We start from the raw sequence: 24337 nt of genomic DNA on the forward strand, positions 1-24337 counted from the left end.
TTTTTAAGTGTTGAAACACTCACATAAAACTGTCTTACTTTCAGATTTTGCATGTTTTTTTTGTCAGTGCATAAGATAAGATAAGATAAGATATACTTTATTTTCCCCGTGGGGAACTTTTTCCTGGACTCCGTCCAGCTGCAGTTTACAATATAGAAAAACAACAGAATAGAAAGAACTAAAATTAAAATTAAATAAAAGTGCAGCAGCAGCATACTTCACAGAAGTAAGTATACATGTGTAGAGAAATACATACATAAGAAATGCACACATATACTGTATATACATACATACACACATATATATATATATACATACATAAGTATGTACAGTACTGCTGCATATATTCCACACACATGAACATTGCACCATGTAGCTTATTGCACTGAAAGTTAATGTTGGTTGTTAAGCAGTTTGATGGATGTTGGCAGGAATGAGTTTGATACATTTAAAGGAGATATACATTTTATACCAGCTGGTGAGATCAGATAGCAGTGAGCCTCCTATCTGTTAAATAAATAGTAAGATCAGTAATGTAGGTGTTAAACAAAACTTGAAACAGCAGGAGGTAGTGCAAAGGCATACTAGATAAGCCTGGCAGTTTGCAGGCATGTTAATATCAATATCATCACATTCAATGTCATATCGCCCACCCAAAATGTGTCTGCACTTCCAGAGTGAGTCATGTGGGCACTAACTGAATGCGCACTGTGATAGGTGGTATGAATAATTGTGAATAACTATAGTTTACAGACAGCATTAAAACCCTCTGTTTGAAAACAAAGTACCAGGTATGAGTGCCTGTTAGGTGCATCACACCACCAAACCCCATTTGAAAACAAAGTATTGGCATTTCATCACTTTTACACATTCACTCTGTCTCAAGTTTAGTTTCTGCATTCTGTAGAGCAGAAGGAAGCGAAACCAGCATGACAAATACTACAACCACCCACAGAACACAGAAATCTGCTTATGTAATGCACATGAACACACACAAACACTCTCTCCTCTTTCTGACCTTGAGGTTCTGTCCATCGAAGGGCAGCGAGCCGCTGACCAGTGTATAAAGGATCACCCCCAGGCTCCAGACGTCCACCTCGGGCCCGTCGTACTTCTTGCCCTGGAAGAGCTCTGGGGCAGCATAGGGCGGGGAGCCGCAGAACGTGTCCAGCTTGTTCCCCAGAGTGAACTCATTACTGAAGCCAAAGTCTGCTATCTTGATGTTCATGTCTGCGTCCAGCAGCAGGTTCTCCGCCTGCAGACAGACAAAGTGTGGGGGAGAGAGGAAATAAAAACATTATTGTGCTGCAGAGTGCTGGAGGACGTGGAGGGAAAGAGGAAGATGGAGAGAAGAACGATTATTTATATGCTGGGATGGGGTTTCCTGGATATTACATGTGCCAAAAAATTCAGCAAATACTTAAGATTTACTTTCTTGTGTTACTGTAATGTGATATTTTATTTTTCAACATATGGAACCTCTTTCCACTTTTCTCCATCCACATATAGGTTAAGGCTACAAAAAGTTTAAAAAACAGAGTTTAACTAACAAGCCACGTCATCATCCATAGTCAGCATAAAGAAAAAGACTTTCTGACATGCAAATGAGTTTAAAGACAATGCGTGTCTCAGATAGCTGCCTGAAACACCTTTCTCTGGGACAGAAAACTCTTCTGGGTGAGAGAGGGGGTTTTCAGAGCAACAGTCTGGGGCCTACAAGTAGAGCACAATGGGCAAAGTGAGCTGCCACAGTTTATTCCTGTGTGTGTGTTTTTGTATCCCTAAGCTTGAAGTGAGCCAGTGAGCAAGGAGGCTGGGGTTGCCTAGCAACAGGTGCGCTCTCCTTTTCACTTGCTCTGAATACTCTGCTGCTTCTGTGTGAGAGAGTGTGTGTGTGTGCACATTAAATACAACACTGACATCATCTCCAGACTCTGACCTAAGAAACAAATGAACATTGATTTCTCATTCTTTTGCAAATACAGGTAGTTAATATTAACACTTTAAATCAGCCAACTAAGGATATTAAACTCTTTGGTATTGCTTTTTTATAGAGAGCCACCGGCATAGAAGATACAACAGTATAAACCATATATAGACCATGAATGCAGCCATACTATGTTTTTATGGGGACCCAAACAGGTGTGAAATTATCTGAAATGCCTATTTGTCAAAATTTGTTCTTGCATTATAGGACCTACTAGAGCTGAGCTTTTGCCGGATTTCACATTGCAATCCGCAGATGAAGAGTGATTTGGATAATGTGCAGGACGGTACCCATCACAATAATGAGAACTGTCTGTCCTCAAGAAATCTCATTTTCCGTGCTGCCTTTTAGTAAATGCCACCATCAATACCTGTTAAAAGTGGATAATGTTTTATGACCTTGGTCAAAGCACTGAAAATGTTTATATAAAATCCAAAAATAACCATGAGTGGGAAAAACAACTTTGGGTTGAGAGGTTCCTGTATAGTTACTGTAACAGTAATCATGATAATGTCTTGTCTACAGGTCTGCCTGCTGGCACAATAAGAGGATTTACAACTAATACTATGAACCAAAATGACCCGGAAGCATTAGACCTGTGTGCGCAGGTTGTGTTTCATCATTGGCACTAACTAATGTGAATCAAAGACAAGAGGAAGAAGAAATGAAGGGTCAGGAGGAGAAAGGGTTCCAAGAGGGAACATAATTGGGGAATTGTGTAGAAATATAAATGTGTGTGTGTACACATGTATGTGTGTTTAAGCCCTAGCACTCGAAGAGGGATATTATATCATCTTTGTGATTAACCTCTGGGTTGCCTGTTCATGTGGGCGGGATTTCATCTCAGAAAGTCAAATCCTATGAAGATTAATGTGGATGGAGAGAGAGAGAGGAGAGAGAGGAGAGAGAGAGAGGACATGCTTGTTTGTGCTTTGACACTCAGTGTAATTCAATAATGTGTGTGCGTTCTCACCTTGAGGTCTCTGTGTACTATACACTTCTGATGGCAATACTGCACCGCTGACACAATCTGGAGGGTGAGAAATGAGACAGACGGAATGAGAGAAAGGATGACAAGATGGACAGGTTGAAATAGTTAGACAATGAAGTAAAAGACACAGAGCTCTTCATTAGGATTTTATCAGGAAGCAATCATAATGAAGTACTTGGCATCAATCATTAAAAACATTCAAACACAAAATGCATGTTTTTTTTTGCTTTATAATCTTTATTTAAATAATTGTCAAGGGCTATTTTCATTTCACAAAATAAATTAAGTATTTATTGATAAATTAAGTGAATGCAACTTTTTAAAAACAAAATCTGAATAAAGAGCCCATTTTCACCGGTTATAGAACTGTAAAAAGCAATATACTTTCAATTTTGGCCTGACATATCTTAAAGCAAATATCCAAAAAATTACTTACACACACACACACACACACACCTACACACCTGTCTGAATTTGGCACGGGCTTCTTTCTCCTTCATCCTACCATGAGCGACCAAGTAATCAAAGACCTCTCCTGGGAGATGAGGAAAAGACGAGGAGAACAGATTTAGTGTTGGAACCCGACACCTGTCTCCCTAAAGCCTAGTACTGGGTCAATGGGACATTGAACTAAGTATTGTCCTTTAAAAAGTAAACATAGCACAGTGTGCAAAGTGTGAGCAATGGGACAGAGATGGTCAATAAGCAAAAAACCTAAACAAGTAAAATAATAATAATAAAATATATATATATATATTAAAAAAAAAAAAAAAACAACCCTTCGGACAGATTACTTACAAAATAACCAAGTCTGTACATTATGAGATGAGGCAGCATTTTTATTTGGGACCCATTTCTAACATAGAGACTGTCGGGCCTCAGGGGGAACGATTTCAGTGACACGCACTTACCTCCACTAGCGTACTCCATTACCAGGTACAAAGTCTTCTCTGTCTCTATCACCTCAAAGAGCTTGACTGGAGGTGGAGAAAGTATGGCAAAGACAGTGGATGAGAGGGGGAGGGAAAAAAGTAAAGGGAAGGGAGATGGGGCAAAAAGCGGAGAGGAAAGGGAGGAGCAGCGGAAATAAGAGAGTTTAGAGAAAAAAGGCCAAGGCAGAGATAAAACAGAGGATTATTATGATTTGGCTTGAATACATGACCTTGAAAATCTAATAAATTCTGGCTCTCAGGGAGCGATGACAGAGTGGAAACTCATGTTTCAGTGTGACTCACCTATGTTGGGGTGATTCAACATCTTCATGATCCTCACCTCACGGAAGAGCTGCAAGAAACAAGCCACATGCTGTGTCAAATACACTATTGGATTTGGTATTGCAGTCAGTGTGAATGTGTGTGTAGTTGTGAGTTATTTTTACTTTTTCTACATGCGCTTGACCAAATTAATAATCAATTTTACATGTATATTTGTGGTGGGTAAAATTTCACTGAAAACACAAACTTTCACTTCCTGTTTATTAACATATGAAAAATCCTAATACATGTTCAGTGATGTCATATTAGCAGAGATTCCGGCAATGCCAGTTAAAATCCAAGGACTGTCACAGTGTAGGATTTTAGAGTTAAACAATCAATGCCTGCTTGTAAACTCGGCTTGTAAACTATTATTATAGGACAAGTCAACACCTTGAGTACAGCATACTAAGTCAACCAAGTTTAGCACCATTTGGATTCTTTCTGTGGTAAAGGCGTTCAGAGCCACTTTTCAATTATTAGGAATGCATTTCCTCTGAGCCAGCAGATGTTTTTGGGGCCAGCTATCCGGAAAGACACACTGTAGACAGTCAGAAGCTAGCCTTAAACCATCAAAGCTACAAACAACCCAAATTGCAACACCCTTTCAAAGTTACAGCTAAGGCCTTACTTGAAAGTAATGCAACCAATCTTATATTTGGGACTAAGACAGTTTATTAAATCAGATCCTTAAAGCTGGATTTACTTTACCTAGGACGTGCCAAAGCTACACAATTACAAATCTGCCCTAAAAGATTTTTCCTACTCCAAAAAAAAGCCAATAACAAGTCCAAATAAAAAAAATAAATTTATCCTTTTGACGTGTATTGATTTTGAGTGTAGCCAAATCTTGATATAGAATATTCCTCTGTGTAACAGAGAACTATAATTGTCCCAAAACTATTAACACATCAATCGGCCAAAGTGTTGCACTGGTTGACATGTCCCTTTATTACCAAGAACTTTACTTTGTCTTGGCTTAATCCCACATACACCATACAATGTGTTTCTTGTGATGCGCTCCGTGTGTCTGCATTTGTACACAAGTGTGTATTCTGTGCCTTCAATCAGTGGATGTAGTGTTTGGTGTGTGTGCATGTGCAGTGAGTGAGCAAGCATACATGTTAGGGAGTGTGCGTGTAAGTGGACAGACCCCACCCTGCCACGATCAAAAGAAGTAATTGCAGCTTGTTTCCTGTAATTAAAACTCTCTCTGAAAACTAGACCACTTCAGTAAGACAGAGAGAGAGAGAGAGAGAGAGAGAGAGAGAGAGAGAGCAAAAGAGAAAGACACATGGGGCAGGAAGAGTAACTTGAAAATGACTTCTGAGAAAAGGGATTGGAAGGACTGAGGGTTGAATTTTGTGCCCAAGTGTGTGTGTGTGTGTGTGAGAGAGTCAAAGAGAGAAAGACCCACCTTCTGCAAACTGGAGGAGTTGAGCTGTGTCTTATCAATGATCTTAACAGCCACCTAGAAGCAAAACAAGTATGTGTTCATTTATTATTGCACTTATTCATTAATTACACATGCTGCAGTGGGTTTGACGCATCTCGCTCACACAAACCTGCAAAGCTACAGCCTGTGACCACGGCACAAACACACATTCACACTGCAATCTTTTTGGAGACATCACGCACACAGAGCGAACGATGCAATCTCACAGTATCAAGTGATAAACACACAATCACAGCAGGCGACAGTTGCATAATAGGGCAGTATACAGAGGGGGGACACATGCACAGAGCTGAAGCATAGTTTATCCCAATGTCATAATGAGGTCTATGGTTCTTAAGTCAACAGAGGACACCAACAACAGAGACATAGAGATAGAGAGAGAGAGAGAGAGAGAGAGAGAAATGAGAAGAGGAGAAAATAAAAATAGAGGAACAGACAGATGGGAGAGATTCAAAGTGAGAAATGTAGAAAACAAGAGATGAAGCCGAACAAGAGAAAGGAACACATAAAGAGAAAAGCGAGGGAGACAAAGACCATCTCTTAACAAGGACACAGAAAAGGGAGGTCTACGTCTCTCTCCCATTTCTGTCATTCACTGTCAACTAACTCCTTTCTTCCACTCCTCTTTCTGGTTGTGCTTGTCTGTCTGACTCTTTCATGCCCTCTGACTCTCCCTTGTTTTCTTTGTGTGTGTGTGTGTGTGTGTGTGTGTGTGTGTGTGTGTGTGTGTGTGTGTGTGTGTGTGCCAGCGAGTCACATGGAGTGTTATCAGGGTGTCAGGCACAGAGCTGTCACACATTGACAGAGCCCGCCCACCCCTCTCTGGCTCTCCCTATCTCTCTGTCAAACACGGACTAAGAGCTGACTTGACTGGGCCTCAGACAGAGCCCAGCATGGGCTTGCTGCAGACACGGCTATTCCCTTAAAGGGACAGACCACCACATTACATCACATCTGGAATTCACAGTAAGCCGGAGACATTTAGGCTTCTCTATTCAAGCTGACAATGGCGATCTAATCTCCTGCAGCAGATGTACCGTCTCCAAAGCCATGCGAGTCCAGGATCAGACCAAACCAGACTGACTGTGTATCACAGCATGAACGCTCCCCTATCCTCAGCGACCAGGAAGGAAGATTAACGTTGAGGGATGAGCCAAACATCTAAAGTGTGCTACTTTTGACTATGTTGGCAAATTAAAGACAGCAGAGGATTCTTTTCTACTCTAAATAGGGTTTGTTGATAAAATAGTCACGGGTTAAAAAGTTAATCTGTCACTTATACCAGTGAACAAAGTGTTCAGGTTTCTTCACCTGCAAACAATTTGTCAAGGTAGTTTCACATTGTTTAAGTCAAAGATTTCCTTACTTTTCTTGGCAAAAACTTAAGGTTTCTATATTTCTCCTTCTTAAATAGATTTTCTTAGCATTGCTGGTGTTTGTTATTGAAACTGACAAGCCAGTTTCTGTTTAAAACAGAGCCGATAGTAAAGCATTTCTCCATACTGTGACTAAACAGGCTAAAAATAAAAGTCTAAAGTTCAGAAAGTCAGGGTGACTGTGTAACAGAGCCAACAGATAGATGAAAGCTTTCAGTCCAATCTAGTGTGTGTGTGTGTGTGTGTGTGTGTGTGTGTGTATGCCTACCTCTTTTCCGGTGAGGACGTGTCGTGCCAGTTTGACCTTGGCGAAGTTGCCTTTGCCGATGGTTTTTAGCAACCGATAGTTACCAATGTGCGGCTGGTCATCTGATGTGGTTGTGGCAACGGAGTTCCGACATTGCGGCATGCTGGAGCGGCCAGACTTGGACTCCTGGGAAGAGAGAATTCAATATGCAAGTATAAGAGGACATGATAATTCGTAGGTAGAGAGTAATAGGCAGTGACAGTAAAGACGTGGGAGAGCAAAAACGAAGGAAAAGTTTTACATTCCAAAGGGTTATCAGCTGTCCCGAACACTTTGAATACCTAGTGATTATATGTTCCATGGATATAAAGCTTATAGGGACAGATAAAGGATCGACAAAGCCTTTAATTTCATATCTATTTTATGTTTAGTGTCTCTAAGTGGCACATTTCTTCATTTCAGGCATTAAGAGATTTTTATCTCTTAAAATAGTGGACTTCATTCATCCATATAAGTAATACAAGCACCAAAAGAAAATGAGAGCGAGTAACTCTATACAAATCTTGTCAACATGGCTGCCTCTTAGAAAGACAACAATACTTTTTAAATCAACAGACACAATCTCATCCTGGTTTTGACATCAAATGCTGCTGCTTATTCCGGTCAGTCCTGACTATTAGAAAAGTAAAATAAAACAAATATATCTACATTACATATGGTGGAAAAGGCACTATGCTACAAATAAACTTTACGTAACAACTTTATGTACATATTGCCAGTGTCAATTAAAAACTATTAAATTTAAGTTGATAAAAACATGATTTCTAATGAATAAGTGTCCAAGTCTGCTGTATTCAGGCAGGCTGTTCCAGATTGTACGCAAATGCCTTTAGTTTTTATTATGATTAGAGACAGTCAGCAGAGAATTTGTCTACAGAGCTAAAGCTGCCCTTCCACCCAGCTAGTAGGGTGTTACAAAATCGGCGTTATAATCTGGCAAGATCACAACAGAGAATTGGGATGGACAGTCAATATCGAACAGAACCTCCAAGGATTCTGGAGATATTTTGACAGCTAAATGAAACACAACTAACTTTTTTTTTTTTTTTTTTTAAAAAGGTGAGGATTTCACCACTCAACAAACTATGATAAAAAATAAGGCTTTTTAGACTAATCCAAAGCTGTTATTGGAAGCTGCACTCTAAATTAATTTGACACACCATTTTGGAGGAAACAAACACATCCACTGATTCATACACTGAAAGCTCTGAATTACTGGGGAGCAAAAACACTGATTATAAATAAGTGATATGCAATTTTAGCAAAACTACAAATTTCTTCAACTGTCTGTCTTATTAGACTTGTATTTAAAATTCTGACAAGCACTCATATTTCCTACTGACACTTAAATGTCCAGTTTTCCCTGTGGTATTTGACATAACATTGTTTGGGTGTGAGCACGTCACAAAGAACTGCTGCCAAACACTGAAACTATGCAAACAGTCTGATAACACTAGTGCTTCTGTAAAGGAGCTGGGACAGTAAGCTTAGATCATTTAAATATTGTCCCTGTTTTACTATGGTTCATGTGAAGCCATTTATGGCCCACACGCAATATTCATTTTGTGACAAAATATTCATATTGGGCTTCATGAGAGCATTTTAGCAAATTTTAACCCTGCTTTCTTGTAGCCGAGTGGCTTTAATTCGAACCCACAAGGCCAATAGTGAATCAAGTTATTTTAATAGTCCTTTTATATGGCAGTAGGAGTGAAATTGCTTCAGTTCATCTTACAGCAGACAGTAGGTCTTTCGAGTCATACACACACCCACAAAAAGAAAACAAAACCTTGCTGTGCTGGCAGGTTTTGCATGGTTGGCAACTGCGATAGGGTTTCAACTCCAGGAAAGGGTCACAGCAATTGTGTGGTCGTGTGTGTGTGATCTGAACGGACAGGTGACAGGGATCAGGGTCATAGAAGAGGACGACTGGCTCCAGGGTGACGAGACGCAAACACACACACACACACAAGCTGTGACACAAACACTCACGCACAGATACAAGAATACACACTGACATGGACATGCACGCGGGTAACGCAGCAGCTTAAAACACACACACCTCTCGGAGATTTGACACCAATGAGAGAGACGATCCAGTGAAATTCACACTGTTGGTGTGGAGTGAGGCTGTTTGCACGAATCATCTCCTTCTCTTGTTCTCTCCCTCCAACACGACTAGTCATTTTATTCACCTAATTATCTCTTACTAGCTTGAACAAATTAGAGAGAGACTTCTTCTGTGTCGCAAATTACGCAGACCACATTTTTATCAACATCTTCCACCCTCCGTTCACATATCTTGGGCCATGGGAAACAAGGATAACCAAGATTACTTCACTGTGTTTCTTGCTCCAGATGGCATGATCTAATGTCTGTGCCCCCCCCAACCACATCCTCATGCTGACAGTGCAGACCTGCATAAAGTGTAATAGGCCAGATTAAGCTTTAACACAAGCGGGGGAACAGGGATTAAAAACAAATGACAGTTACATTAAACCCGGAGGACAGAGGAGGGGGCCTTGTGTGTCCTTGTGTGAGGAGGAAGCAGATGATTTTTATTTTTGGATCATATGGGAGAGGGGGAGAGGGGGACAGACAATATGTCATATGTGGATGAGATTCGAGACAATGAGACACAATCTGACCATACAAAGCTGATTTCGAGATGAGATGGGCTGTCCTAACAGAGGTCTGTGTGATCTAACAGCTTTTCATTGATCTCGCTTGAGTACTGCGATCCAAAACAGCACCTGGAGGTCGAGTTTTGCACTCAACAAAACATTTGTGTCTCCCAAGGGCTTCTGCAAAGTGATAAGGTATCCTATTTTGTCTGTTTTGATGCAATTCTAAAAATAAAAAAAAAGTGTGGGAGAATATATGCAAGTAACAAAGTTTACACGTGAAAGGAGCCCAAATATCAGTTAATGTTTCCTTTATACACACAGACACACCCAGATACATATATAGGTTTTTGTATTTTCTAATTTAGAAAATTGCACAAACAAATTATTTTCCATGTTGATATATGGTAAAAAAGGGAATCAAAACCTACTGAAAAAACACCAAGTCACACGACAGCTCTGACTGACTACCACCTACTACTGCACAGTGAGCTACAGCAGAGCCAAGGACAGCAACTCCCTTACGTTATGTCATTTGACATGTTTTTAGGAGCTTTGCAGAAAATGGCCACGTTCTCCTTTGAATTTCTGCCCTTATGTCTTATAAAACATATCAAATCCTGCATTGCCCTTTAAAATTGTCATTTTCAGACAAGATTATGTATAAATGTCAAAACAAATTAATCTGCAAGTTGCTCTTTAATGGAAGGGATACAAGTCAAGGAGATTCAGTTTGTCAATGACACAAATTTGCCTTGATACGATTGCTTATACACTTGCAGAATGTTACACATTTCTTTTTCACTACACCTGTCATAGTATCTTAGGTATTCAAATGTTTCTGACCCCTCAAACTTTCGTATTATTTACAGGTTTAAATGAAATCATGAGATTTCACCCTGCTGTATGTATGATGCATCCTCATTTAAATAACAGTCCAACCAAAACTGAAGATGACACAAAGTAGCCTCCTGAGGTCTAAGTAAGTCTGTTTTCCCCACTGGACAATTGACTTTTTGCACCATTCAGACACATTTATGGGGAAAGGTCATCTGATTTCATGCATATCCTGTTTTCTCAGAATAAACTAGTTTTCTAAAGTGCTGAAAGGTGAAGTGCCGATGGCAGTGCTGACTAAACACAGCATTAATGCGATGTCTTTAAAATCTAAGGCGTTTTGTTTTGAGTACATGCTGATATTGGCGAGCAGAGAGCAGCCTAATGCATTATATGCAGTCACAACTAAAAATGTGTACACTGCCTTTGCGTCAGAGAGACAACCTCAGTGTTCAAAGACTCAACAGCCACCCAAAGGATTTATCTGCCCATCACTCTGACATCAAAACCTTCAAACCACACAGGTCTAATGAAGTAACAAATCAAGGCTCCTCAACAAAAGCATGAACAATGAAGTGGAAAGTGTTGGAGTAAGTGCCATCTGAGACTTTCTACAACAGTGAATAATTTCATAAAAAATAAATAGGGGCATTTACATAAATATTACATACCTGAAACTGCAACACAAAGTCAAACTAGAATTACCACCTTACGGTTGGATGACTCCACCAACCAGTCACGATTCAGTATCCAATCAAAAATGTTGCAGAACATTATGTCACAGTGAAGTTGACCTTTGACCTTTCGGACATGAACTCGACACAAAATGGCACCAGTTCATCAATTTATCCTATTAGACATTCATGCAAAATTGTGCCATAATTAGGGTAGGAATTCTTCAGTTATGGCCAAATCTAATCAGTGAAAATCAGTGTTACAGCAGCAAGTGAATAGCAAAAGTAGAACTTAATAAAACAATAAATAATAAACTAGTGGACAGTGATCAAAAGAGGAGGACATATAAAAAATGTGTAATTTAACCAAGAGGAAGTATAAAAAGTATTGCATGATGTATGTATGTCCACATGAATGGGATGGACGGACAACCCCAAAACATACTGCCTCTGCCCATGGCTGTAGCTGGCACAAAGGCATAACACCAGACCAGAGAGACACAGCTTTATGATGTTTACAGTGGTAACCCATCTTTGATTGACATCAAAAAACGTCAATACAGGAACACAGAAGATACTGGCTTCCTGCAAAGTTTGGCATCACCAGTGCTTCAATGCTCTAATAAAGTTATCAATATTAAAAGGGAATGTCAACTTTTATGTGCTAAGCAAGATGGTTGCATGAAACATTCGCACTGTGTAATTGCTGAGAGGCAACTTAAAAAAAATGCTATTTCAGATTTTAATTAGAGGATAAACCCCTTGAGATGTTTTCAAAGGGGGTCCTAAGGCACAAAAACACGGAGATTAACAGAAACATAACCAAAAAATAAACACATAATAGTAATGATCATTAATTAAAACGCTCCACCGACACAAAACAATCACTGTACCATCAACAAGAACAGCTGTCGCACAACCTCAAACTACAAACGCTATGTGTCACAGCTGCACAAAATGTATTTTATTTCTCTTTAATTAACACTACCAAACAAAGTAATATTATATCAAAGTGCAGTCCACATATACACTAAAAAATAAGTGTAAATGTGATCAAAAGACAGACCAAGTATTAGTACTATTTCTCAATAAAAGGAGGCAGCAAGTACTTTGAGGCTGACTCCAGCTTTTTGAGTGGGGAAAATGAGGTGATAATGATAATGATGTTTATATGGGCCAATTGAACTTTTGCTGTAGATCTTTCAATTTCATCATTATCTTCTGTTTTTAAAGAAAAAAATGGTCCTCCGACATTCTTCTCGTTTCAGAGGGCCGCAATGAAACATAACCAGCCAACCGAGGCTTTGTACAACTATACTGAAGTGAGGGTCAGAGGACACAGAAACTTTCAGTCTTTGGTTAATAAGTCTTTAAATGGATCATCCCTCCAGTAGGAGCAGGCTTAACTTTTAAATAAAGAGTCTCCTGACATTATTTTGGAAGCATTGTACAGTAAGTTAAAAAGCACATTTCCACAGACCAACTCTTGAGTCTTCCTTCTCTCCTATCCTCTTTCATGTCCGACTATTTTTGTCTTCTGATTCTTCCTTCATTTTTGGGCAGCTGCAGGCTAAGCAAAACCCACCCTCCCCCAACACACACACACACACACACACACACACACACACACACACACACACACACACACACACACACACACACACACACACACACACACACACACACACACACACACACACACACACACACACACACACACACACACACACACACACACACACACACACACACACACACACACACACACACACACACCCGTCCACCTCTCTTCTTTCCCCTCAGTTATAATTATAGATTTGTTGGAGGACAATAAGTGACATCATTGTTTTGTTCTCACATTACTCTCTGATGCTGTGTCTGACTCATGACCTCAAACTGGTAACATTTACATTTTAGCAAAGATTTTGCTCACTTAAGACCCCAATGTACCCCAAAGGAAATCTAATTTGACATATTCACAATGGCTGACAAAGTGCAGTTGAATACTGAGTTGAGCATATGCTCAATGAAAGCCACGGTTCTTAAATGACATTCACACCAGATGAAGGGAACTCTTGTGGAAGGAGAAGGTCATAAATTGGAAACAAAGCCCAAAGACATAAATTCAACCGGTTCCAAGCTATTGTTGACAATAAAATGGGAGCAGAAAGGAAGGCTTAAATTCAATCTAAGGATTTAATAATTCTTAGATGAATTTGCAAGTAAACCCTGCTGTGTTAACTAGCTTCTCCATATAGCAATTTCACATCCAGACTGATGTGTCCAGTCCCACTCTGCCAGTGCACTCATTTCTCTGTAAATACACTTACTTCAAAATCATACAAATGTTTTCATGTGTTTTAAGCCACAATAAGGCTTTGGCCCTTCCACTGCTACTTTACTGCCTTTAGAGCTGATTACACAAACTTTAACAACAAACAATTCTTCTATCTGATTTGACTTAAATTTTGCAGTTTAGGGAAATGTCTGCTAAAATGTATTTTTAACTTGATGTCTACATTAAGTTTTTGCAACCAAGTTACTTCCAGGCCTGATTTGTTGCCAGTTTCTACAACAACCATCCTCAAGGCATCAATACAAGAAAAGCGCAATTTGCTGTGAACTCAAGTTAATATACTACTGTGTGTGAAACCTGTCAGACTGTGGAGTCGTGCCTACTGTGCGGAGAGACCATCAGTATAGTGTTTATATCCGGAGCAACAATTCAGACCCCCTCCCAACACCCAACACACACAATGTCACTTCACTTACAAGATGTTTGCAGCTGAGAACCATTTACATCTGCACATGACCAACACACACACACACACACACACACACAACAGTAATGTTAATCCAAGGCAGTACTGGTTGTGTTTTGACTCAAGCCTCATTATCACTGACCTTTACTAATCTGAGTTCTGGGAGGAAGCCACTCACATACAACCAGATGGAATTTTACACAGAGTGGTTCAGAATGTAACCCTACAGGACAGTCGTGAAGTGGGTGCAGCACACTACTATCAAGAGACAGCTCAACCCAAACACAAGATAGGCAAACATGTCATCAACAGTAGAAAGGCAAAGCAGGGGTAATAAAAGGAGAGATGAGCTGAAACACACACTTTTGAAAATGAACATGACAAAACAGGCTAAACTGAAAAAGAAATTAAACACCATTTTCAGAATCATAAAGAACTAAATGCTCCCTTTAGCCCTGCTGACTGATTATCAACTATATCCTGATAAGACTTCCAGATTATAGTTCTGCCTGCTTTTTAACCTCACTGACCTCACCTTATATTACAGTTGAAAAATCACATGCCAATCACTGTTTAATTGTTGGGCCTTATTCAAGTAGCTGAGGCAAGAGGGGGAAGAAAGTCATAAAAATAAAATAAATGTGTGTAGAATATGACAAACCATTTTTGTGGGTTTTCAATTTCTGAAATATAGGGTATAATTACATCCATCCATTATCACTCCAATTATACAATTTTAAAATATGGCGACAAATTGGCAACCAACACACTGAAGGCTCACTGGCAGATATCATTACAAGTTGTTTATGCCGACTGGTTTTTAAATGCCTCATCACAACCTGCTGTTAACAATTAAATGTAATCACGCTGTTATCTCTCATTTAAAATAATTAACTACAAATTCACTACTCAGCTTCCCTTTGCTACAGTAGACTCAGAGGAAGGGCTCAGCAGAACAGGCAGCAGGTATGTATACCTGTGCACTGCTCTGTGCTTTCAGGTTGAAAAGTGAAGTAATGGCTGATGACAGACTATTATAACTGTGGGGGAAGGCCATACCAAATTTAATTAAAGAGTAAGGAGCTGCAAACCAATTTATGAGGTTAAGCTAGAGGTCTTAACACTTGCACACTTCAAGACACCATTTCCCCTAATTTGATATTCCATTGTTATATGCAGTATTCTCCTTGAGCTGTGAGGGTCACCTGGTGGGATGGAGGAATGAGCCAGGCTGGGGACAATTCATTACAAATTAATTCATAATTTTTGTTAATCTATATAATGTTAACAATACATCAGGAGTTATTCAAAACACGGTTCCAAATGAAGATGGTGATTAATAACAACATACATAAAAGCACTGATTAGGTTTATTTCTCTATGAGTCTAGGTAATTTCAATATGGTACAAATAGTATTAATTGCTGTTCCAAATATCAAAATCCAATAATTAACATCCCTTCCAGATAAACGCATTGTGTTTTAAGGGGCTTTTTGACACCGTGGTGTTATTGAATTAAATGAGATTGCAGCACATTCTGTGGATATAATGGCAGAAGTGAAAAGGGTTTAGCTTAATCATTTACACTTACACTGACCCACAGTCCTAATTGGAGGCCTGCACATCCAAAAGGAGTAAAAACAGAAGCGGTTAGGACAGCCACACCATGAGTTCATTAAAAGAGCTGTTGTAATGTCAGCTACGTCTAAGCTTACTATCAGGCCTGTAGGCTGCCTTCATATAACTAATTTGGCATGCAACCAGCAGGGGACTGTGTTGTCTGTAACGAACCACCTGCTGCAATTTGCTGGAAAGATGAGTGTAGTTAATGAGCACAATTCTCGTTAACTACACTTGTCTCAATTAATTTTGTTTATTAATTAGTTGGGTTTATCGTGACTCAGCGGGTGGTTAAAAAACACTTAAGATCGACTTTTTTGCCTCATAAAACTACTCTTTACCTACAACCCTGATAGCAGTACCTCTGTTCTATTTAGCCTTCCGTTATGGATCAATTCAAGATTTTATTATGGGATTTTCATTATTTATATTTCTGTGTTGGAAATGGTAAACTGAAGCTTTACATTTTTTAATTTGCCTTAAAACAAACGTTTCAAAAAGGTAAATACTTTTAATAATGCTTATTATTAAATCCTCAAACTTAATTAAACTTGGATTTTCCTCAATTTCTGCTTACCAACCAAAGCCATATGTGGAACAAACAAGGTCTTTATTGGATACAAAACACCATCACATACAAAAGCTGCTGCATTATACTGAAATTTGTGGGTGGGAAGACACACACACACACACACACACACACACACACACACACACCTCCCGACTCTAGGTCGTGATGGCTGTGTTGCCATGGAGATTTGTCGCTTGCTGAATCCTGCCCTCTATCTTGATGTTGGTTTCTATCTCTTTCATCCTTCCTTCATTTTCTCTTGTTCCCTCCTCTCCACCCTTTTTTCCCCCTTACTGCTATTCATATGTTTATGTTCATATTTTATTGCCTGGATGGGTTTCCGGAAAAAAATATTTAACGAAGAGAGTGTGTTGTCCTGAAATAAGAGCATGTAGGATGCAGTATCCTAATATTACCGTACAGTGGTTAGAAAATCCAACTTAACTCTGAAGTTGTTCTCTTAATCATCACATTTTGCTGGTAACTTTTACATATAAACACCAATTATGGCTGAAACCACAGCTACTAACTGGAACTACTAGCTAATTACAAGGAAATCCCTACAGGGAATAACTGAGGGAGTGTGCATGTGAAAGAACCACTCTAATGAGAGAAAAATTAAAAGGATACCAGTTAAAAAGCTGCCAAAGCCGGAGAGAAATGTTCCAGCACCTGTTTGACAGTTCTTCTCATTCAATTCATAATGGAAAGCCAGTCAAACAGGACTGTGCGTATGGAAGTTAGCATAAATATATTTTTGGAAGAGGACGGTCACACACCACAACAGTCACACATATTCAGTATATAAAAAGGAAATCCATGTGCTGCCTGAGGTAAGCAGGGTACTAATTTCTACAAAGCTCTAGCCAGACAAAGTGGACGTGTTTTTAAATAAGACTGAAAATGATAATGTATAGTTTTATCTGTCAAACCTTTTCTTGTTAACTATTACCTTTTTTTTTTTTTTCCAAAATTTTGTCATTTTACTTGCACTCTAGACATTGATTTCCAAAAAGCAGAAGCGGTCATTGGACCATTTCATTTATAGCTCTTAAGCACAGCAAAAATATACATCTGTGACTCACACTAAATAAATGTCTTTTGGTGACGATGCAGAACATTATTTTATCAGGCCAAAAATCATAGTGCCAAAAATCCTCAGTTTGAGACTTGATACAAAATCATAATCTGGCCACTGTGCTGCTGTTGGCTCCTGTGGATGGTTTTATGGAGTAGAGGATAAAGTCCTCGGAGGGTAAAACTATAAATGATAAATTGGTTTGTTGCTGCAGGCTGGTGAGAAATTTCCATGAAGTCAACACAAACAAAAATGAAGGAGAGAGAGCGTCGTATAGGACCAGGTAATTCCCAACAGGAGAAGAACTCCGCATGGACATGGTATTGGGAATAGAAAGTCTGGCACAGGCCAGAAAACTGTAAACCAGGCCCCTACAACAGACACAAACACTATTAATCTCTTCTAACACATATGCAAGAATAATGTCAAACTGAACGGAGAGTCTATTTAACTTTTTATATTTTCTGCGTTAACATTTTTCAAATTTTGTTACATGCTTAACTGAAGAAAAATAATCAAATACGGCATATTCAGCAACTATATAATTCAGAATGTAATAAAACATAGGCCTTTCCATGCAGTCATATTTTCTAAATTTTTCATTCATTGAAATAAAAGGCGCAATATCGTGTTAAGTTTGGTTGTCTGGCTATGAAATGACCTCTATCTGGATGTGAGATTGTGGTCATGTCATCCATAGTATAGATAGTACAAGTGCATAGTAGCTATACAAACTCTCTGCACTCACACATAAGACCAAGTCAATTTGTGAGAGGCCCCTTACTTTAGCAAGGTGGTGTCACACTGGGTCTCAGTTTGCTGTGAATGTAGTGTTGTGTGTGTGTTCTCTTGAACTGGATTACCCTAGCTCCCAAGGTATGTGTATATTTGTGTGCGTGTGCATACGTTTGTGTCAAATCAATTCAGAGCTCCTGTTTGCTCTGCTGCTGTCACAGTTGGGACACACTGCACAGCACTTCCCTGCGTGCCCTTGTTCTGCTGCTATGCAACTGTGTGTGAGTGAGTGTGAAGCAGTGCGTGTGAGCCACCAGAGTAAACAGGTCTGTGTAGCTTTCACAGGGTGGCTGATTTGAAAAGCTGATGAATGCATACAGAGAGAAATTGAGTACATGGGGTTCCTGCAGTGTTCTGTTGCAGATTTAGGCCACCTTACTAGAAACAAAGACCACTGCCGTAAATTTATTTTATTTTTTTTTAAATAAAACATTAATGAAATATAAATCGGCTATGCAAGTGTGCCTGTTGTTGAGGCAGTCATCTACCAACTATGTGGCTTTCCAGGGAACCCTGGAATGGTGCTTTTGAGACTAAATGGAACATTTTTTAGACCGTGAAATCACAGTGTAAGCACACCAAAAGAAAATCTTACAAAGTGACACAAGCTGTATTCCACTTGAGAAATACAAATGTAGTATTTCTAATATGGAAAATACTACTCTCTGTTAGAGGACTAGTACCACCAGTAGATAAGGTTTGATGTTTTCTCTGATTACAAAGCTTAATTAATCTTTGAGGAAACATTTAATTAAACAAATGGGTTCAAGTATCAAGGCTATAATATCTTTTGGGTGTGCACTCCATTTATCAAAGATAAGAAATTATTAGCCTGATCATGGCTGCTTCTGGGTTCCTGCTACGTGATTTGAACCCCAACTAACCCAATTTCACCGTGCCGCCTGGATTTCTGAACCAGTGTGACTCAGCAGAGATCAGAAAGTTTCCCCCAATGGACACAGCTAATCCTGCAGGCCAGAGTGGTAAAAGCACTCAGATTAAAACCTAAATCAAGTTGGGCAACAGTTGAGGCTACTAAAAGCATTTAAACAAGCTTTGTTTCAAAGACTGTTACTGTACTGTACGTGAATGAAGTTGTAGGGTAAGTAACACCATGGCAAACACCTCTGACACAGACCGTCTTAGCCTTGGGAAGTACATTTTGGATGATAATCAGCATTACTACTACTGGCGTGCAGCATAGAGTGTGCACACTATTTAGTCTTCAACTTTTTTTCCCCACCAACTGTGTACTTAAAAGCACTTGAAACTTTATTTTGATTTTAGACAATGACTGATATATTTGCTAACAGGCCAGTTTTCTCTTTATTCTTGCGCACATTTTTTTCTCTATATGATAAAAAAAAACATTCCTTGACAGCCAAACATAGACATTCGATTACAGGAAGAACTCCAAGCACTGACGACAGACTGGCATCAGATAACTAAACAAGAAGCCTGAATTACACTGAAGGAGAGAATTTCACACACCTTAACCTGAATGACGTCAAGCCCTTCAAATCGCAGGTCTACAGTTAGCCGCCACACCTACCGTTTGGCTCAACTGGAAAAGCCTGTTTTACCCTGCTCCTTTAGACCACACACACACACACACACACACACACACACACACACACACACACACACACACACACACACACACACACACACACACACACACACACACACACACACACACACACACACACACACACACACACACACACACACACACACACAGCTGGTAGGGCTAAGCGATATATCAAATGTTTGCCATGGTAAGAGGTTTGCTGGTCTTTCCGTAACTATTGTACTGTGACCCAAGCTAATCTACACACACTGTCACTGATTAAAGTAACGTTACTACCTTCTCTAGCCGACACTTCTCTAGCATGCTGGGAGTTACTCACTTTCACAACAAATTGACTAGAATCGGTTACACACGCAGGTTACCCACGAGGCCACCTTCCTTAAAAGGGGAGGGCAACTGTCAACACTGCTGAATCGGACAGAAAACATCAGCAAACAACCTGGATCCACACTAAAGACATAACCAGGGATAACTAATAGAGGGAATTGGGAATAAGGACCTGTCGCTAAGACAAGCTAGCTTCAAAATAAAGGGCTAGCCCTCACTATCCTCTGGCCTCAGCCAGAATTACAGTGTGGTTTTTTAGAGAAAGTGTGTATGCCTCTATTGACTGTGGATCATTTATAATGTGTGCAACATATCACAAAACTCATGGTTTGGATCGCATCATGGCTTTGAGGCACGGATAATTTTTTGGATCTGAAAAAAAATAATAAATTCTTCTCCTCCTCTGCGTGCCATGACTCTTTCAGTGTGCTTCTTCTTCTTCTTTGCTTTTTGCCATGCAAGCATCCCTGATTGATTCGTTCGGATTAAACATGCCCCATTCAAGTGAACACACAACTGCTGTCTTTGAATAAATCAACCAATCACACTTTAGAGTAAAACACAGAATATGTCTGTATGTTGTCACTGCAACTCTGTATCAAGATGTAAGGAATTACTTTAAAAAGTAACAGTGATGATTACTCTGTGGTTCGACCACTGTCTGTTACACCACTATCACATATCGTGGCATAGCCTAATAATATTGAGATATTATTTATAATCCATAGCACCCAGTACTACTTGTTGGTTACACACAGAAGTAGCACCTGCTTGTGCTATATTTATGTGTCCACTGGAACTCCAGGTATTAATGGCTAACAGAACTCATTATATCCAAATGTAATTCCAATCCAATTAACAACTAACTGCATGAGTTTGTGTGTGAGGGACTGCTCATGTGTGTGTATGTGAACAAGAACAAATGTGACTGTGATGGAGTGAATGATCTAGTATGTGTGTATGTGTGTGTGTTTGAGGCACGTTCTCTGTTGCTAGGGCCCTGGATAGCTTTGTCTTTCTGTTCATCTGCCTAGCGACTGGTCTGGTAAGGAGAGACGCATAATTTATGGTTTCCTGGGCGTAACAGCAACGTGTGCATGTGTGTGCACTATAGATTTCTTACAAGATGACTCATTCAAGGCGAGCATGAATGTAGACGGGCTAAAAAGGTGAACACTAGAATATTAAAAAACGTCCTCTCCAGCATACCTGTGTAAACACTCTAACACATTCAGAGCTTCTCTATCGTCTTGATTGAATTTCTATCTTAACAGCTTGCTGGGGGATTCTCTGTGAGGCTTTCACCCTCTCAAAGTTTCAGGTGAACTACATCAAACTGTGCTCAGCTAACATTATATTTCCTTTGTCTTTTGTTGCTGTGGTGCTTGACAGCACTTTAAACCTGCAACCGTCACCGTTTCAGTCCTGGCACAGGTTACAAAGGTCAAACTGGAAACTAGGGCTGAGGAATCACCACATTTTTGCTTTATGATTTTATATAAAAAAATAAATATATGGATGCACCAGGACAACAATCAAATCTGGCTGTCCAAAAGTGTGAGAATGTGGAGGAAATGCTGGGGGGAAAAAATCAGCTAAAACTAAGTAGAAATGAGTTTAAAACTTTAAAAATCTGCCTTGCAAATGTTGTGGTGAGAAATTTTACATTTTCAATTCACATGATTGCTATTATACGGGACACCTTTAAATTCCCAGGTAAGTCTTAACAAGACTGGCAACACTTTGAAGTGTTAAAATGAGAATGTTGAGGTTTCTGCATTGAGCTTCTGCCAGCTGTGGTGAATGAACTGACTGTCAGGTGATTCTCCTCCTCTGCTGTCGAGCCCTACAATCAAACTTAACAGTCCTCCTGTCCCACAGAAATCCCACTGATCCCACATTCCCACTTTTCCTGTTTAATAAAGTAGTGTACAAGCAGGACAATATTCAGTGACAGTAACTTCATACTTATAGGGAGAATTAAATGACAACAATTATTAATTTGGTTTAAAAAAAAAAACTGCACACACTACCCTGGCGGGTAACTTCAACAAAAGAGCCTTAGCTGGCTTTCTTACGGTTTTCTCAGTTTTACTTAAGAACTAAGGCTGCTTGTGTCATCTTGTGATTTATGCTTGACTTCAACGGAGGGTCTATCATAAATAAACCTAGGTAAGCCCAATGTACACATTAAAATCAAGTGTGCTTAGTGTCTTGTTTTCTCTACACAACTTCCACAATGAGGAAATGCCTCACTTGGACAAATTAATGGTTCAAATCCATCATACCTCCATATAGGGAGGATCCAGCTCACCCGACTAGTGTGCAACAACCCAAACAATGAAATGGAGGATGAAGTAACAATTGAAGAGGCAGACCAGTATTTCTGGCTGCATTAGTCTGTCTTTTCAGAAGACGTGGCTCAATGACTAGAGAGGGAACATTGTAAAACAGGAAATCAGACAATCAACAGATCATGTCTGGGGAAGTGCAAACCTACAGCAAACATGTTCACAACAGAAGTTATGCAGAACCCCATTTTGGACCGATTTACTGCAATAGTTTGAAATCAAGATACATTTTGCTTTATATTTTTAATTAACCTGCTTTATCACTGTATTATTATGCACATTCCAGGTATTCAGTGTTAAACTGGTGTTACACTGATGATGACTGTCGTATTTAAAGAAGTTCCTCAAACTGACAGCCAGTACCATGTTGTGCAACATGGCAACAAGTCAGATCAAAGCCACTCAACACATCTGCCATTTCACACCGTCACAAAGATGTCCCAAGTCAGGGCTCCACATCTGACAGCTCTTATGATGACGGGATGGTAGCCCATTAAAGTTACGCGGTCTTTTAGCAGATGCAAGGAGAGGGTATTAGAAGAATATCCGAGTGGCACACTGACTAACCGGGACAAAATATACACTTACGTCTCCGACAGGAACAGAGACAGTCGTGTCAACTATCAGGCCGTCTTCGTGTCCGGTGCCATTTTGTCCTGTATCTTGAGACCCGACACCGAAGGCTTTCTATACATGGCTTTTAAAACAGACTGTGTTTGTGTGGGAGTATCCATCCGTGACCTTTTGCCTACAAACCCAGTTGAAGACACGCCATGACCCCAAACTTTTTTCTTCCACCCCTAAATCCTGTGCTATAGGGCAAATAAGGGTGCTTTCAGAACAACAGCAGCACTAAAGCAAAACAACACATTGGGCTGTGTTGGTACAGGAGTGTCGCTAAAGGGTACACAAACAGGGCATACAAGGATGTTCAGATTTAGGGTTATTTATCACCAAGATACTACACTTTGGTTTTACACTCTTCAAAGCCTGAGTGTGCAACTGTGAAAAGTTATCAAAGCAGCTGTATATGTCCCTCAAATTTCCTTGAGGAGCAATGCTATACACTGCAAGGCACTGTACCCAATGTGTGTGCTTGCAAGTATTTGATTGGCCATCAGTGTGTTGTTGAATAATGTTGCATAGAGCCAGGTTTAACTCTGCAGAGGCCAAACAAGTGGTTTCATTGAATTCAATGAGGAAGTTTGTTAATAATTAAGGTTAACACTCACATATTTGTACAACGATGTGCTATATCAATTCGTTAAAAAAAAGACACTAAACTTTAGCTATGAAGTTGGATAAGGAGAGGCCCTGTGAGTGTGTGAGGCTGCTACAGTCTAAGGCTTACATAATCAACTGTATTGTTTATGACCCCTGTTCCAGGTAAGGGTGTAGCCATGTAAGAATACGTATGTGCCATTCTGTGTGTGTGGGTGTACTTATACTGACTACATAACAGCCTAGCTTTCGATCTGCTTTCCTGTACACTCTAATGGAAGCAGTGATCCATTGTGTGAGCCAGGCGAGCGCACACACTGACACACGCAGTGAGATCATGGTATCAACAGACAACTTCCGTCAGCATTTTATTTGTACAAGAAGCAAAGACAGACTAAATCTTTTAACCTTTGAGTCTCCAGCACCAAGAGGTTTCCCTATTGGCTGGTAGGAGCAGCTCTGCAGGCTGGTTGGCTGTGCAGCTACGGTTTACACACCTGGGTTGGGCTTTCAATG

The 24337-nt window shown here is 39.8% G+C and overlaps 1 protein-coding gene across 5 annotated transcripts in view; it reads right to left on the reverse strand.

Annotated features, from left to right (window-relative positions):
- The window catches only part of mark2b (MAP/microtubule affinity-regulating kinase 2b), a 50271-nt gene that overhangs the window by 22973 nt on the left and 2961 nt on the right, over window positions 1–24337 (reverse strand). For all 5 annotated transcript variants that reach the window (XM_070854780.1, XM_070854778.1, XM_070854777.1 and 2 more), the window contains exons 2-8: window positions 7332–7496; window positions 5649–5702; window positions 4214–4262; window positions 3890–3955; window positions 3443–3513; window positions 2961–3017; window positions 1019–1255 (exon numbers count right to left, since the gene is read on the reverse strand). In XM_070854780.1, coding sequence (XP_070710881.1) covers window positions 1019–1255; window positions 2961–3017; window positions 3443–3513; window positions 3890–3955; window positions 4214–4262; window positions 5649–5702; window positions 7332–7496 — 699 coding nt within the window. The remainder of the gene's footprint in view (window positions 1–1018; window positions 1256–2960; window positions 3018–3442; window positions 3514–3889; window positions 3956–4213; window positions 4263–5648; window positions 5703–7331; window positions 7497–24337) is intronic.

This window comes from Pempheris klunzingeri, chromosome 23 (genome assembly GCF_042242105.1).
Source record: "Pempheris klunzingeri isolate RE-2024b chromosome 23, fPemKlu1.hap1, whole genome shotgun sequence".
NCBI lineage: Eukaryota > Metazoa > Chordata > Actinopteri > Acropomatiformes > Pempheridae > Pempheris > Pempheris klunzingeri.